This window comes from Phocoena phocoena, chromosome 2 (genome assembly GCF_963924675.1).
Source record: "Phocoena phocoena chromosome 2, mPhoPho1.1, whole genome shotgun sequence".
NCBI lineage: Eukaryota > Metazoa > Chordata > Mammalia > Artiodactyla > Phocoenidae > Phocoena > Phocoena phocoena.
The window spans coordinates 106,772,034-106,789,023 of record NC_089220.1 but is presented as its reverse complement, the minus strand read 5'-3'; the positions used below and the strand labels follow the sequence as shown (position 1 = coordinate 106,789,023).

General features: G+C 49.3%; 1 protein-coding gene across 1 annotated transcript in view; it reads left to right on the top strand.

Annotated features, from left to right (window-relative positions):
• DAPK2 (death associated protein kinase 2) overlaps window positions 1-16,990 on the top strand; it is a 113,476-nt gene that overhangs the window by 88,297 nt on the left and 8,189 nt on the right. The window contains exons 5-8 of the mRNA XM_065871057.1: window positions 4,785-4,833; window positions 5,550-5,576; window positions 8,386-8,538; window positions 9,564-9,609. Of these exons, the coding sequence (XP_065727129.1) occupies window positions 4,785-4,833; window positions 5,550-5,576; window positions 8,386-8,538; window positions 9,564-9,609 (275 nt within the window). The remainder of the gene's footprint in view (window positions 1-4,784; window positions 4,834-5,549; window positions 5,577-8,385; window positions 8,539-9,563; window positions 9,610-16,990) is intronic.

Genomic DNA, 16,990 nt, shown 5'->3' with positions numbered 1-16,990 from the left:
TGCGTCAGAACATCCACCCTGATAGATTTTCAGGCCACACATAGCAGCTCTGCAGCCACTGTGGAATGAAACTGCAGAGGCCCCACAGACCCCCTGGCAGGGAAACCTTGCTGTGTGCCAAGCACTATGCCTGGTGCTCTACAGGCATTGTCCAAATTAATCCTTATAGGATCTAATGAAGCAGATTTAAAATATCTTCTCCATCAAGTGCCTTGTTTAAGGCAAAACAACCGGTAGGTGGTAGAGCAGAGATTCAAAAACAGATACATCCAACATCAAAGCCTGTGCTTTTTCCATTAGACCACGTTGTCCTCTATAAGAAGACCTTGCCCTCAAGGAGTGTTCAATTTAGTTTTGGAAACAAGACATCAAACCATCAAATAAGAGTGCTGAAAGGATGTTTTCAGATCACCTGATCTAGTTTAAATGTGGACTTGGAGAGCTAGGGGATTTTACTTAAGGTCAACCAGTGGTTATTCTCCACCTACTATATGACAGTTATTAGGTACTGGGGACACAGTGATAGTAAGAAGCCACACTCAGACTGGCGCACCTAGGGTCACACAGTGAGTTGGTGGCAGGGCCAACTTGAACCTGGGGTGCAGGAGTCTAGTCTCAAATTTTGTTCAGGATAGCAGTTGCTGCCCGCCATTCACATATGTGGTAAAAATGCATGTTTATTTAAGTTCATACCAAGTGTTGAATGATAATAAATGGTTCAACTAGAAATTCAGGGCAGTCATGGAAGAGGTGACATGAGACAGGATGTGGTTAAGTGTAAGGGGAGTGATATAGACAGCTCTGAAAGACTGTTCAGACAAGATATCCACTCTCACAAGGTCAGTGGGATCAGTCCTGGCCTTGAGTCAGTGAGGGACAAAGTGCTGTCGCTGTGGGTGTGGGAGGATCTAAGGGGGGTTGGGAAGGAGCCAGGGTAGAGGAGGTGCACATCCTGGATTCAGAGTTACCACAGCAGGGGTGAAGGGCCAGAATGAGTGCATTTATCAGGGACCATTCACTGTCCACTCTAGATGGATCAGAGGGTTCACACGGGCTGGCAGTGTCAGTGGGATATTGATGGGCAGAGCCAGACTGTGGAGGGTTTTTCCCAGTGGTCTACTGGTAAATGTCTTAACAACCAGGTCTCAAAACAAAACAGAATACAACCCTAATTAGGTTGAATAGCATCTGCCAATTTCAGCCTACCAACATGTTGTCACTGAATTCAGAGTTGGGCAAAGATGCACACAGTTGACTCTTGTGAGCCAGTGTGACACAGCTCCAGCCCAGAACTGGTCTTATTTGCACCTTACAGATATATAGGGTGGTTTCTCTAAGCCCCTGACCAAATTGTGATGACTTCCTTTTCCCAAGACCCCTGAACACAGGGTATAAGCACTCTTCCCTATTCCCATCATTCTTTGAAATTTTAACCTGAGACCAGGGTTAAAAAGTGTCAGCTTCTGGGAGTGGGGTGGACCAGGTCTTCCAAAAGGTCCTCTCACTACAAAACTGGATTCTTGAGAAAAATATTATTTTTCATGCAATTCTGGACTCATAGGAAGTAAGATAAATCTTTAAGTGAAGTAACTCCTTCAGCATCACCTGTCCTACCTATGAACGTAGAGCTGGAGCGGTGAGTAGCAAGAATATTCAATAGGAGGACCTCTCCTAAAGGCAAGTATACATATCAGCATTTATCAGAGACTAGCAAGATTTAGATGTTCAAGGATGTAGGATATTAAAATTATCAGATGTTGACTATTAAATAAATGGAACGTATATAGAAATAACAGGTAGACTCACAAGAATGAGCAGGCAACAAGAGATTCAAAAATGACGAGGCAGATTTTTCAAAGAACCAGATAGAACTTTAAGAAATTCAATATATACTCATTGAAATTTAAAACTCAGTGGATGGGGCAAACAGCAGATTATACACAGTTGAGGAGAGAATTAAAGAATTGGAAGACTGAGGTGGAAAAAATCAGCTAGAATACCACAGAGTGACAAAGATACAGAAATATTAAAGAGAGGATAAGTGGAATAAGTTTAAAATAAGAAGCCTAACATAGGTCTATTTGGATTCCCGGATGAGGGAATAAAGACAATACAGGAGCAATATCTGAATAGAACGGCTGAGAATTTTCAGATCTAATGTAAAAACATGCATCCCCAGATACAGAAAGGACAATGTATATCAATCAGAAAAAAAAAATCTATACCTAGACACATTATAGTTAAAGTATAGGGCACCAGATACAAAGAGACGATCTTAAAAATCAGCCAGAGAGAAAAGACAGGTTACCTACAAAAGACAAAAATTAACGAACAAAAACCAATAACTGGACTGACAGCATACTTCTCAAGACAACAATGGAAACCAATGTCCAATAGAATATAATCTCCAAAGAGCTGAGGAAAAATTAAAACCCCATAATTGTGGAGAAATTATATTTCAAGAATGAAAGTAAGAGATTTAGAAAAAAAGCAAAAACAAAAAAGAACAACAACAAAAAAGACAAAACAGTTAACCTCCAGCAGATCTTCATTAGTGGAACTTCTAAAAGATGTACTCCTGAATTAAGGAAAATGACTCTGAAGGGAGTTCTCAATGCAAGAAGTAATAGGAGCAAAGATATCAGTAAAACATTAGGCAAATATAATTATTTTCTTTCCTAAAGAATGATAACGATGATGCTGATGATGAAGCTTTAATTGTAGGACTGAAAAAAAGAACTAGAAACTGAAGAAAATAACGTTAGCTAGGACAGAGTACTTGAAATTAGTGTTCTAAGTTTCTTGTATTGTTAGAGGAGGGTCAAAATTTTGATTTATGTTAGAATTCATTTGATATTCATAGTAAAGTCTCAGGGGTAGCCATTACAAAAGTAGAAGCTGGGGGAAAAAACAATAAGAAAACTAACAAAAAGCGATTTAGAAAGAAAAGACAAGAAAGAAGATGAAAAGCACAGATGAAAATGGACAAACAAAAGCACCTGAAGGACAGAAATGAGTGTGTATGTATATCGAGTAGATGAGCACTAGAAAGTGAGCTGTGCTCCTCAAACTCACTATGGTGAACCACTTGGAAAAAAAAAAAAAGTCTATCCTGGACTGCTTGTTCAGTAAGATACAATAAAAATAAATTCCTAGAAGAGTGATCACGGTTTGAGTGTCGCAGCAATGTCAAATTGCTATGCAAGTCTCTAAATGCTTACTGTCAATTTCTGTACATATCTTGTCAGGACCAGTGACAGTCTGCAGACTGTTTGCCTGCAGACTGCACTTTGAATATCACTGTCCTAGAGAAAGTCTTTCATGTGTGTCTCAGGAGACAGGTACAAAAAAGTTCATAGCAATGTTTTTCCAATAAAAGATAATAATATAATAAAAGAATAAAAGAAGTGGAAACCATCCAAATGATCAACAAGAGGATGAATAGAAGATGATCTATATTCACACAATGGACTATTATATAGCAGTGAAGATGAAAAACCATGGATGAACATTCAATGAACGCTAGAAGCATCATTTTGAGTGGGGAAAAAAAGTCAAGTGACAGTAGATCCCATGCAGTATGGCATCATTTTTAGGAAGCTGAAAAATAAGCCAGGAGAGTGGTTCCCTGCATCTGGGAGGGTGGGATGGGGGCACATCCTATAGATGCAGAGGTTTTGATATTATTCTAGATGAACAAACTTAGCCTTTCCCACTCCCCACCTTTTTCCATTCGTGGTTAAAAATTTCAGTCCCTCTCCCTTGTCTAGTTATCATCCTCTCTTCTCTATTTCATCACCAAGCTTTTTGTTTTGTTTTGTTTTGTTTGCGGTATGCGGGCCTCTCACTGTTGTGGCCTCCCCCGTTGTGGAGCACAGGCTCCGGATGCGCAGGCTCAGCGCCCATGGCTCACGGGCCTAGCCGCTCCACGGCATGTGGGATCTTCCCGGACCGGGGCACGAACCCGCGTCCCCTGCATCGGCAGGCGGACTCTCAGCCACTGCGCCACCAGGGAAGCCCCTCATCACCAAGCTTTTTTAGAGAGTCGTCTGCACCCTTATCTCCACTGCCCACACTCAGCACTCTCTGGGCACTGCAGTGAGTGTGAAATCCAACACTTGCTTCCCAGGGCTTATGGGCTTGATCACCAGGCACCATTTGGTCCTCTTCTGTCCCAGGTAGAGTCTTCTTTCCTAGACTCTGCACCTTCTCCTGGTCATGGCAGCATTCGCACGGCTCCTGTTTCCGCCTGTGTGATGGCTCTGGTCCACCCCACCCCCACGTCCAATACCCAGCCTGTTCCTGGACACCTTCCTCTGGATGCCCCTCGGGCACCACAGGCTCATCACCTCAGTGGCCACCAGAACGTCCTCCTGCTCCTCAGGTGGGACTTGCCCTCTTTCAGACAGACTCAGAGGAGCGTGGATTCCCTCTCTGCCTCCTCTTCTCCTCCATCGCCTTCCAGCGCTGACCTGACTGGTTTCCAGTGGAGAGTTCTCAAGCAGGTTTTGTTCTAGGCCGCATGGTCCCCTCCCGCATCTTCCTCTCCCCACCCTCCTCTTCCTTTTCCAGGAGTCCCTTTGTCCCGTCTTCCTCACCATCAGGATAAAAGGCAGCTCCCTTCCTCAGAATCCTTAGTGCCAGATTCACCCCATCTGCCTCTCTGATTCTCCTTAGTGAGGGCTCAGGATGGAGACACTTGGCACCAAATTCCCTCAAATTCTTTACGATCCTCTCTTCTCATTTTCACACCCCTGCTGACTCTTCAACATGGCTTCTTTCAGCTCCAGAAATTGTGAACTATGAGCCCCTGGGCCTGGAGGCTGACATGTGGTAAGTTGTACAGGCCGCCCAGGTGGCCCAGACCCCGGCTCTGGCTGACATCCCCCTTGACCGTGAAAACCTCTTCCTTCACACTGACCTTTCAGAGCCCCTGGCTCTTCTGGGTGTGCTGGACCCGCGGCCAGTTAGCACACGGCCGAGGCAGAGAACAAGGGGAGAGGTGAGGCTGGAGGTGCAGGCTCACCCGAGGCCTGCTGCAGCCACGGTAAAGATGATAGTGACGGTAGCTCATCCCACCAGTCAGCCAGGTGATTACCGGGAGCCTCATGTTCTAGGTGCTGTGCTGGGCCGGGGGATACCGCGGTGATGGATTCTCTGCACAGATGGGGCTCATTTCATGTGAGCCACGCTCTACAGTTGGCTAAGCAGCTTGATCACGTGGTTTTCTAAACTCCTTCCAGTGGTCCTGTGAGGTAGTTCTCATTATCCTCATTTTAAGAGGAGAAAGAGGCTCAGAGGTGATCATCGCAGCCTGCATGTGCGGGAGTACCTGATCTTGAACCTGGGTCCTTGGACTCAACGTCCAGCGCTTGATGACTCCAAAGAAGTCCCAGGCTGCTGCTGAAGAGTGGAGTGGGGAGGGGCGTGGGACTCGAGATGGCATCCAGGGGCTGCCGTGAAAGGGCCCTCAGAACCGCGTGGGGAGTCCCTTGCTGGTCTGGGATGACAGCCACGCAGCCCTGACTCGACGGTTCTTTGTTTTACAGGAGCATCGGCGTCATCACCTACATCCTGTGAGTATCACTGATCCCGGGGCTCTGACCCAGCTCAGATCCAGGGGGCAGCTGGAGGGATGAGAGGGGTCAGGCAGACAGACAGACTGACATTTCCTGAGTGCCCACCACGACCAGATGTGTTAGAGCCACACAGCAAACCTGAGGCTAAGTGCTCTCAGCTCCATTTCATACATTTGACCCTGGGCTTGGGGTTGGGCAGGAACCTGCAGCCCTCCATCCTGCACAGACTGTGTCTGCATCCCTCCTGTGGTCGGGGGTCCACCGCTCAGCCTCACCCGGACCCAGGGTTCCTGTGAAAATGTCAGTTTTCACTCCAAAGCCTTGGGACAGCCCTCAAGCTTCCATGGCCTTCCTGACCCTGCCTCTTCTTTCTCTGCCTTTCCCCCCGCCTTTCTCAAGATCCCTTTTCCTCTCACATGCTCTCTCTTCCCTTTTCCCCAGAGTCTCTCTTTCCTGTCACTGAAGTATTAAGTGCTTAAGCAGATATTTCCTGCATCGGGTAGTGGACCTGTCACTTTCCATCTCTGTGGCCTGGGGAAGAGACTGAATCTCTGGGCCTGTTTTTCTCATCAGAAAAATAGGAATCACAAACTTCCTGCCATGGGTGTGTTGTGAGGGTTAAGTAAGCCGACGTGCAAACTTCCCGGCACTGCTCAGACACAGACACGGCTGATTACTTGGTGTTCATTTCATCAGTACTTCCCAACTGTTTCCTCTCACAGCACTCCTGGAAAATGGTATTTTTATGGCACTCTGGGTAAGAGGCAGCCCACAGCCAGAGGGGATGAAGGATGGGGCACCAGCACTCAACTCTCTCAACATCCCTGTAAAGCATCCCTCTGGCTCCCCTTGGACTGGGAGCTCTGTGCGATGTGGTAGACACCTCCCGCCTCCCCCCGCCACCCCGCCCATCCTGTCTCCCGAGCTGCAGCAGCGGGTCTCAACCCTGGCTGCACGCCAGACCTTTCAACATCTACTCCAGATCTATGAAATCAGAATCGCTAGGAGCGGGGTCTAGGCATCAGTATTTTTTAAAAGCCCTGGAGGAATTTGAAGGAGGAATTTGCAGAGAGAGAGAATTTGCTGCATTGCTGTATAGTTCCAGACTAGAGCCAGAATATTCAGATGTTGACTCTTGACACCTTGATATCTTCAGAACTCTGGTTTCCATATTAAAAGAGTATGGAATTCCAGTGTCTCCAGGGCACACAATCTTCTTGTAGCTCATTGAATTCCGTACGGGTTATTGGCTGCCTGCTCCATGGTGGGCACTGTGCCAGGCACTCAGGATACTACCTGAAGGAGAATCTGTCCTGCTTGCCTGGAGCTCCCTGTGTGTGTGGGAGACACCGGACAGCGAACTCTTACCCAGTGGGACCAAGGTTATCCTTTAGGTATGAACATGGCTTTGTGAGACACAGATGGGAGAGCCACTGGTTTGCTGGGACTGCAGAAAGTTTAATGGGAGAGGGGGAGGGGGAGACAGAGAAGAGAGAGATTGATTTGAACTGGGCTAGAAGGAATGAGATGAATTCTCCTGGTAGAAAGGGAAGGAAGGGCTGTCCTAGCCGAGGAAGGGAGCGGTGAGCTTCGTAAGTGTGGTGAAATATATGGAGCGTGTGGACCAACTTCTGATGCCTTGCTCAGGAGTTCAGATGTGATTCTATGGAAAACAGGGAGTCATAGAGGGTTCTTTGTGAGCTAACAATGGCAGTAATAATGACCATCAATTCCAGAGTTCTTAGTATGGGCCAGGACTGCACGGAACAGTCTCTATATAGTTATTCTTCAACATTTTATATATACTTACTCACAACAGTCATGTGAGGTGGAGACTTTTCTTTTCTTCAGGTTACAGATGAGGAAACTGCAGCTCAGAGAGGTTGAGTAACTCTCCTAGGTTCATACATGAGTGGCAGAGCTGGGATTCATATCCAGGATTGAAATATCAGATTTTTTTTTTCCAGGGTACCTTGCTTTCACTATCCCAAGAAAGTGTCAATGGAGATAGGGATGACCTTTAAGAGGTATTTAGGAAATGGAACCGATAGAAATGGTGAGGGAACAGGAGGAAGAGTCAAAGATTCTGTGTTTCTAGCTTGGGTACGTTCATGAAGTGACATCATTAATAGAGGCAGGGAGCGCATGGAGGGGTTAGGGTAGGGCACAGGGACCTCTGGGACAATGGCACATCTGGATCATGAGTCAGGAGACAGTAGATTCAGGAGTCGCTACTTGAACAACACATTCCCCACAGACCCTGCAGGGGAACATCACTCACCCTTCCAGTCCCTAACGGCCCATCTATTGCCACACCTCTCAGGCTTTATGCTCAAGCTGCTCCCTTAGCCTAGAAGACCCTCCAGCTCCTTCTGTGACTGCTGACAGCCTCTTCGTTCTTCAGGACACAACTGATGCAAATGTCAGCTCTCCCATGAAGCCTGCTCTGGGCCTCCCCTCTGTCCTGTGCTCCCACAGCCCTTTTTCTGGCCTCCTGTTTTATTCTGTGCTCTGCTGGAGATTATGAAGAGCCAGGTCTCTGTATTTGTCTCCCCTCCCCTTTTGAGTCCCTTGAAGACACGGTTTCTCTCTATCACAGGTACTTCTCTCTGTCACAGGAGCTCTATAAAGTGTATTCAATTGGACTCATTTGAAGAGTTGCTGACTGCCCCCCCCCAGAGGGGGCAGCAGGGTTGTGGGGAGCCTCCCATGCCCACACAGCAGTACGAGTCAGGGTTCCCAGAGTCCGTCACCCCCACTTGCATCTACTTTCCCACAGTCATGTGTGTCCTCTCTGTGTGCCCAGCCTCAGTGGAGCATCCCCTTTTCTGGGAGACACAAAGCAGGAAACACTGGCAAATATCACAGCAGTGAGTTACAACTTTGATGAGGAGTTCTTCAGCCAGACCAGCGAGCTGGCCAAGGACTTCATTCGGAAGCTTCTGGTTAAAGAGACCCGGTAAGAGAACAGAGGAGGGCACTGGCTTCTCAGGTACTGACCCTCTCCTGCCACCTCTCCCAAAGCCGTGTCCGTCTGTCCCTGCTTTGCCATGGGCTATCATCGACCATTGTGGTCTAATCTGGGCAGGTACTGAGGAGTATGGCATTCATCTTGTTTCCTCAAGTCGTTCTGGTTTCTTTTTCTGCTGAAATGCAAATAACTCTGTGTGTGTGTGTGTGTGTGTGTGTGTGTGTGTGTGTGTGTAGAAGTCAACCTGGGTTTCTCTAGGGCTCATTATCTTTTGCGGTCTGTCCCAAAGGCACCTGGAACTAGGATTCAAAAAGGAAAGTGGCAGGGTTTTCAAGTCAGTTCAGGATGGGAGTGGGCGGAAGTGGGCCCAGAGGGGTCAGAACAGTGGGAGAATAGGAGACCTGCTAATCCCACACCTTCTGCAGGGCCCAGGGTGAGCCCCGTGGCTGTGCGATCGAAGAAGGAGATGGGCAGGGGCTTATAGGGTGCTGGGTACCCAGAGCACGGCCTAGATGAGGCAGGGGTAAGGTCCACAGACTTTAGAAGACCATATCCTCTTGGTCCCACAGATTTTAGAGAGGGGCAGAGCGGGGTCGTCTAAAGTGCAGGGGCCCAATTTCCCTATTGAAGATCAGTGCTAGGTGGGATGGGATCACCCTACATGGGTACAGAGCAGGGAAGGGCAGAGAGTTGGATCCGGGAGGCAGACAGAAAAACAGAGACCAAAAGGTTTTGCGGTGGAGAGCATTTATGACTCTTCCATTGTGTGGTGTCAGCCCCTTCAACTCCGGGACCAAAGATGAAGGTTTATGTGATGTCGTTTTATTGAGGTGTCTTCCTGGACCACTTTCTCTGGAATGCAGGGAATGCAGCCAGTTCCCCATCCACCTTATTGTTCTAGCTTGATGGCAGTGGTTGAAGAATGCCAAAAAGGAGGTCTAAGAAGAGTGAGAATGGAGACTGTTGCTCTCAGCTTCTCATGGACCATCACTGTTTTCTGATCCTCGTTGCAGGAAACGGCTCACGATCCAAGAGGCTCTCAGACATCCCTGGATCACGGTAAGGGCACAGTGATGAGTTCCAGTGAGCAGTTCCCTGCTCTGTGGCCAGGGCTGCCTGGGGCGGCCAGATGCAGGGGACCTATGGAAAGGCCTTTGCTTGAAACACTGACCCTCAAGCACAGACGAAAGCTAGTTGGGGGCTTCTAAGGGTCTGGGCTTGTTCAAATAGGTCTACAAGTTTAAGTTTCTATTTCACGTGTTCAGGTGACTTATGAAATGAAACCTTCGCAAATGTCAGTTGAACTCCTTGTTCTTTGGGCCCATCTTACAAAGGGTTCTTTGTCAGAGGACACGTCACTGTCATTCTCAAAGCAGAAATCAGGACTCCTCAGTTGTAGAGAGAGATCAGTGACAGTTAAAAACCTCAACTTTGTAACCGGGGCTCCTTGTTTCTGACTTTCGAAGTCCTGAGTAAAGGATGACACTCAAACCGGTCACTGGCTTCCTCAGGCCCCTGGAGACTTCAGGGAATGGGGCTCTGAGGTGGAGGCCTGCTGGGAGAGAGAGGCAGCCACTCCTTAGGGCAGTTCCATTCTCTCTGGGGAGGGTGGGGACACAAAGGTGACTCCCTGCCTAACCCGCCTTGTAACTGGGCTTCCAGCTGCTGGGTTTTCAGAGGGCGTTGCAGTCTAGGCACAGTGAAGTGCCAGTGAAAAGCACTTTGGTAGGATAGGAATCAGGAGACTGGGATTTTGGCCCTAGTTCTGCTGACTGATGAGATGTGTGCTCCCAGGGATGTCACCAGACTTCCCATTCACTGAAATTGTTAGATGGGAGAGCTGGCGAGGATGATCTGAGGGTGCAGATGAGAAGGGGCAGAGGCCCACGGGAGATGGAGAGCAGGAACGGCTGGAGTGCTCTGGAGAAGGCCAGGTTCATCTGCTTGTTGAAGGATGGGGAAGGCCATGGGCCCTCCAGGTTTGGGCCCAGACCACAGAGCTAGGGAGTCTGGTGGGCTGCCTCCTAGCTCAGCTTGCTGAGTGTTGCCAAGGCCCAGGGAGCCCACCAGCCATGAGGGAGAGAAGCCCCCAGCTTCCCCCCATGAGCCATGGCCTTGTACGCTTCCGCCCTTGAGTGGATGCCTGCAGAATCCTGGCTCTAGCCTGCTTGTCTGTGCGAGCACCCTTAAATGCTATGCGTGTGGAGACCCTCTCTAATGGCCGTGGACCACCCTGCCCTGAAATGAGTGTGCAGGCAGCACCCGTCCTCCTCGACCTGACCTTTCTTACGGTCTGTGTGGGTGATCATTCCGCCCTGGTCCTCCCGTGGCCTGGCGCATGCAGTGAATGCAAAGAGGCTGCTCGTGTGCCGTCTGCCTGCACCTTGGACTGCCCTTGGAGCAGACGTCAAAGTAACTCTGGCCCTTCTGTCTAAACACCCCCTAGTCCAAAGGAGAGATCAGAACCCCTGAACAGCGCAAGGCAGAGCCCGCCCAGCTGAAGACCGAGCGCCTGAGAGAGTACACCCTCAAATGCCACTCAAGCATGCCCCCCGACAACACCTATGTCAACTTTGAGCGTTTTGCCTGTGTGGTCGAGAACGTGGCTCGGGTGGACCAGGGATGCCGGGCCCTGGCGGGGGCCCGTGACACCATCCAGGACGATGTGGAGACCTTGGTCTCCATCTACAATGAGAAGGAGGCTTGGTACCGGGAGGAGAGTGAGAGAGCCCGGCACGACCTGTCCCAGCTCAGGTACGAGTTCCGCAAAGTAGAGTCCTCGAAGAAGCTCCTGCGAGAGGACATCCGGGCCACGGGGTCCCGCCTCGGGAGCACAGCCAGGAAACTGGACCATCTGCAGGTGCAGTTTGAAGCCCTGGGGCAGGAGCTCTTGGCAGACTTACAGTGGCTCCAGGAACTGGTGGGCGGCTTCCAGCTGGAGAGTGGGAGCATGGACAGCCCCAGCTCCGTGTGTTGCCAGGACTCAAGTGAGTGCCTAGGGGAGCTGCTCAACAGATCACGCAGTGAGGAAGTCTAGGCCAGCTTGAAGCTCTGAGCACCAGAATCGAGTCAGGAATGCCTCCTGGATGGTTTGCTGAAGCCCGTTCCCAAATGCCCTGCCAGGGCATCGACTAGAATTCTCCTGCAGGGGTGTGTGTCTGTAGCATAGCCTTCCACCCTCTTCCCAGAATGCAGAATCACGGAGGGGCTAGCTGGTTATCCATTCTGTACCTCCTCTCACCAGCCTGGTTTTCTGGGAGGGTGGCTGGCAGGGCAGCTAAGCTGTTAAAACGATTGAGGATGAACACCCATCAGTGCACTCTCCAACGGAGGGAGGACGGCTAGCCCTGGAGAGATACCTGATAACTGATTTGTGATGATGGATTTGTTCACATCGCGCTTCCCGCCTTGTAGATTGCAGGTCTTGGGTAATATTCTAGTTAACTAGGGATAACAGTCAGTTGGCTTGGTGCTTTCCTGCTGCTGAAGGAGGGATTCTGAATGCACAGAGAAAAGATTACTTTTCATTTATTATGGACTTTTCACTTACCAAGCATTTATGGCTTTGATCCTTAAAGGAACCTGTGAGACAGGAAGGTAGGTGGTATTATGATTGTTGTTACTGTCATTTCCATGTAACTGAAGAGGAAATTGACCTCCAGAGGGAAAATGACCGAGGTTCATTCATAGCTAGTTGATACGGATGCAACGGAAACCCAGGATGCCCGACTCTGAGATGAAGTATATGGGAAGAAATAGGCTCTACTGTAAAAATCCACGTTAATATTAAAGTTCAGATCCCAGAGGTAAAGTAAGCGTTTTCATGTATTTTGCCAAGTCAGGTGGAAGCCTTATACCTTCAGGCAATTGTCCTAAGAAGTGTGTCCTAGAAGGCACGCAGTTTATCGTTCCCATCCAGCTGTGTCCCTGTGTGAAGATCACCTGCAGAATAGGAGGGAAGGGGCAGCATCTTGCCCTTCTCCACTTCCCGCCTCTGGCTAAGGGCTCCAATCTCGTGTTGGGAATGAAGGCCAGAAAGGACTCAACAAGCAGGTTCCTTTTCTCATGTCCCTAAGGTCTGAAGAGGGTGGACATTAAGATTGGGGAGCCCAAGGCTCAGTGCTCCCCTCCTGACCTCAAGCTGTGCGCACCCCTCCCTGAGGACTGGATCATCTTGTCTCCCTTTTCCTGGAGGAGGGGCCAGCCAACTAGCTCACAGAGAAAGAGTGTGGAGTGTGGGCCCAGTGCTGTGCTAGAAGCTTGGGGGTGAGGGAACAGATCGTATCATTTCAAAGTGCCTTCACAGACTCACAAACCCCCCGTCAGATAGGTGGGGTAGGTGTTATTCCCAATTTGGAGCTGAGGAAACAGAGAGGATGTGATTTGCCCAAGGTCACAATAGTGGCAAAAGTGGAGACTTTCTGATGATGTCCGTCGCTCCTTCTGCTTCCCCTAACTACCCCAGTCTCCAAGAGTTTACTCTCTGCTGTGGGGCAGGTTACACCAAGACACATCCATCTATGCATTCACAAAGAATTTCTAAGCACCTATCTACTGCCAGGCATTCAGCCTGGCCCCAGGGATACAATGTTGAGTGAAAACAGGCATGTTTCCTGCCCTCACGAAGTTTGCAGTCCAGTAACGGATTCCAACATTCATCAAGAACATTCTGCAAAGGTAGAACTGCAGCTGGGACCTATGCAATGAAAGAGAAGGATGCAGCACTGCAGGAGCCTGCAGTGGGGGATGATCTAGTCAGGGAAGGAATCCCTGAGGTGGTGACGCTGGAGTTGAGATCAGCTAAGCAAACCAGGGAGAAGGTAGTGCTCCCCACAGAGCTGTCATGCCAGGGCTCTGTACTGGGAGGGGGCCTGGGAGCTGAAATTGCTCAGACAGGAAGAAAGCTGGAGGGGAGAGAATAGAGTATGGTGTGGATGGGGCTGGAGAGAAGACAGGACCAGCAGGGCTTTGCCGTATTAAAGAGCTCTGCCTTCACCCCAAGAGTCACGGGGAGCCATGATGGGCGCCAGGCAGTCAACAGCCTGACGTGCTGGTGGGGGCAGGGATGCCCAGTGAGCAGCACAGATGGGGAGTGGTTTAGGATGAGGCATGAGATTGTGATCCCATGAAACCATTTCTTTAAAATCCTACCTCTAATTCTATTCGCATGCTGGATCGCTTCAAATATCGTATATAACATTTGTAAGAGAAACTTTTTTCATCCACTGTAAGAAAGCATATTTTCATCAAATGTAAATGCATCATTATTTTATGACGCCAAAATAAAGAAAAAAAAGCCCAGGATGGGAAGTCCAATAGGAGATTCCACATACAAAGCTGGGACACCCTCACTGAAAGGGTAAATGGGAAATAAAGCCACCAGGCAGGAAGGGGAGGCAAGGGAATGTGTGTGTGTCTCAATCTTGACACTGGGTAGAGGGATGGAAAAATCCTCCACTGAGAATAGGAGTCCCAGGTCCATGGTACTCGTGCAGGTTTGCTTTCTGTATTTGCACAATCAGTGGGATCCAAAAGAACCTCAAAACAAGTGAATAAACAAAACAACAACAACAAGAAAACAAAAACAAAAGAACCTCGAGCAGAGAACCTAACGTCAAACAGTTTGAGGCTGGGTGGCCCCAATGGCTGGCAGAATCAGTGTGGTCATCTTCCGGAACACCTGCCTTCACTTCAGACCGACAGTAAGGATATGATGCCACTGTTTGGGAGTTAAGTCCTGATTTCAGAGATCCAAAAATGTGCATCTTGGAATCGATGGAAGATGGCAAAGCCCTGTTCCCTAAACCCTGTCTGGAAGAACTGATACAAAAGACCCATCTACGAGCTCTCCAAGAATTTTCCTGCCCTGTTACAGGACATGATATACCCATTTGGCATAAGACACTGCAAAGATGAAAGGTCCCTTTGGCCAAGTCAACAGGTTTCCTAAGGAAAGGAAGCCCCTGACTGAGCAACTCAGGGCAAACTTTCTTGTGAAGGTCGAAATAAAATGCAATAAAGTAGTAAGATGTGGATGATGGTTTGAATTAGGGAGACTGGGAAAAGGGAGAGAGAAGTGGTTATTTTAGAATCCTGGCATCAGCTTCACACTGTCCGTACTGGTGGGTCCTCAGACGTGAGCCACCCGACACCCTCTTTTTACAGGATTTTACAGGACAGGATTTGTCTAGAGTCCCCCAGCTAGTCAGCCCCAGAGCTGGGGTCAGAACCCTAAGTGGTTTTCCTCACAGTAGTGGAATCGTCTTCTCTGTGTTCGTGTCCACTCGTGGGTAACAACTTGTCATTTAGATGTTTTATGAACAGACTCTTTTATGTACTAAGAGTTTCCAAAGACAAAATGAAGTGAAGTGAAAAATGCCCCCCAGGTCTTTCAGGGAAATCAGAGGAGATTGTGACCTTCCTCTGTCACCTGGCTGGTCCAACTCCCATCACCCTTTGGCAGCAGAACCTGATGCCAAGGGGAGCCCAAGGAAGCCTGTGGAATGCCCAGCCAGAGGACCTGCTAGATTCCTCCCGACACACCCACAGCTGGCGTTTTAACAGAGACATGAAGGACAGGGCAGGGCAGGGCCGATGGTGGCGGGATGGGGTGTTTCGTTGGTACCTAGACGGATGAAGACCTGGGGGACGCCGCTCTGTGGGCCGGCCCATCTACTGTCACAGAGGATCCTTTCATTCACCAGGCTGTGAATGAAAGGTCAGCCTCTGTGCTCTGGGCAAATGCCATCCTGGGGAGCGCAGGGTGAGCGTGTGACATCTTCCTGAATAGCGATTCCCAAGGAGGCTGGAGAGTCGGTGCCTGGGGAAGGCAGCAGTCTGTCCCTGCTCTGAGGCAGAGGCATGCCGCACACGATTACCCTTTTGCGTGGGGAAGGGTGGAGATGGCGTGATAACGTGGTAACCGGTGATTCTGCAGATGCAGGGTGCTGGCAGTGAAGGGATGGAACAGAGTAATAATGGTAGGAGAAGCCAGAGTCTCCTCTGCGAACCCCTTCCCCGTACCAGCCACCCACATCTCCAGGTGATCTTGAGGGTGGCGACTTCCCACCTCACTCCATCAGGCAGGGCTGTGGGCCCTTGTGGGAGGTGGCTGGGTGCTCAGCTCCCACCCCCCCTGGCAGCCTCTGTACATGTCTGTGGAACTGAATGGCCTTTTCTGCTTTGTCTGTGAAACTCTTGGCCTGTGGAGAAGGTTCTTTGCCCCTGGAGAGGAGACCCAGCAGTGGGCATATTTGAGGAGCAGAAGAGGCCAGTTCATTGAACAAACACTGACTGTGCTCTGGCTCTGGAGGGAGGTGACAGATAAGGACAAGACAACCCCTGAATAGAAGACTCACTGTCTGGGACAGATGGGGCCCCAACCAACTGGGAGGTGAGGAAGGCCATGGTGAGTGAGAAAACAGGGGTACCTAATATTCCAGAAAACAGGAGGGAGACGAACTCTGACTGAGGAAGGGTAAGAGGGGTGGCAGAGGGCAGAAACATTCTCGGGGGGGGTGTCTTGCCCCCAACACTCCCCTCCAAGCTGTAGCCTTGTGGGGAAGGTACCAGGCAGAATTTGGAGGGATATGGGCATGAGCCCAGCTTGGTGTCAGGAACCTGGAGCTGTCAAATGGAGATTAAAGGGAAGGAGGTTACAGAGATTTAAAAGAGGGAGACTTTCTGTTTTTAACTTTTTGTTATGGGGGATTTTCAAAACTTGCACAAAAGTATTGAGAATGGCAGAGTGAATTCCACGTACCCGTTACCCAGCTTTGAAGTAATTTAAAGCAAACTTCAGACTGACTTACCTCATAAATTCTTCAGCAGGAATCTCTGATAGGGAGTTTCTTTTTACTATGACCACTGCGCCATTATCACACCTGACAAAATCAAGAATAATTACTTATCATTTGGATACACATTCTGGAGTCACATGCCCTGCTTTTCTTTTCTTTTCTTTTTTTTTTTTTTTTTTTTTTGCGGTACGCGGGCCTCTCACTGTTATGGCCTCTCCTGTTGCGGAGCACAGGCTCCGGACACACAGGTGAGCTTTTGAAGCTTTTCCTGGGGATGAAAACTTGCTCAGAAAACTGAAGGTCCCGGGGAGAAGATTAAAAGTGAGAGTGTATCTATGCTGAGACCTAACTCAGAAAAGTAAGGCTGGGTTAGGCAAGGAAAGGGACATTCTTACCTCTTTCCATTGGCTTGTTCAGTGTAGGGACAACCTGCAGGAACACAGCCTCTCTGCAGCTCTCCCCACCCAGGCATAAGGAGGTGGAGACTCAGGTCCCTATAAGCCTCACGTGCTCCTTTCCTGGTTAAACAGGGAGGTAAGGCCAGCAGGGCCCAGGCTCCAGCCAGCAAAACAGCCAGCAAAAGGAAGAGGTGGAGATGCCACGTACAGAGAGATGCCACTAAGGGAGATGAAGGAGCGAGG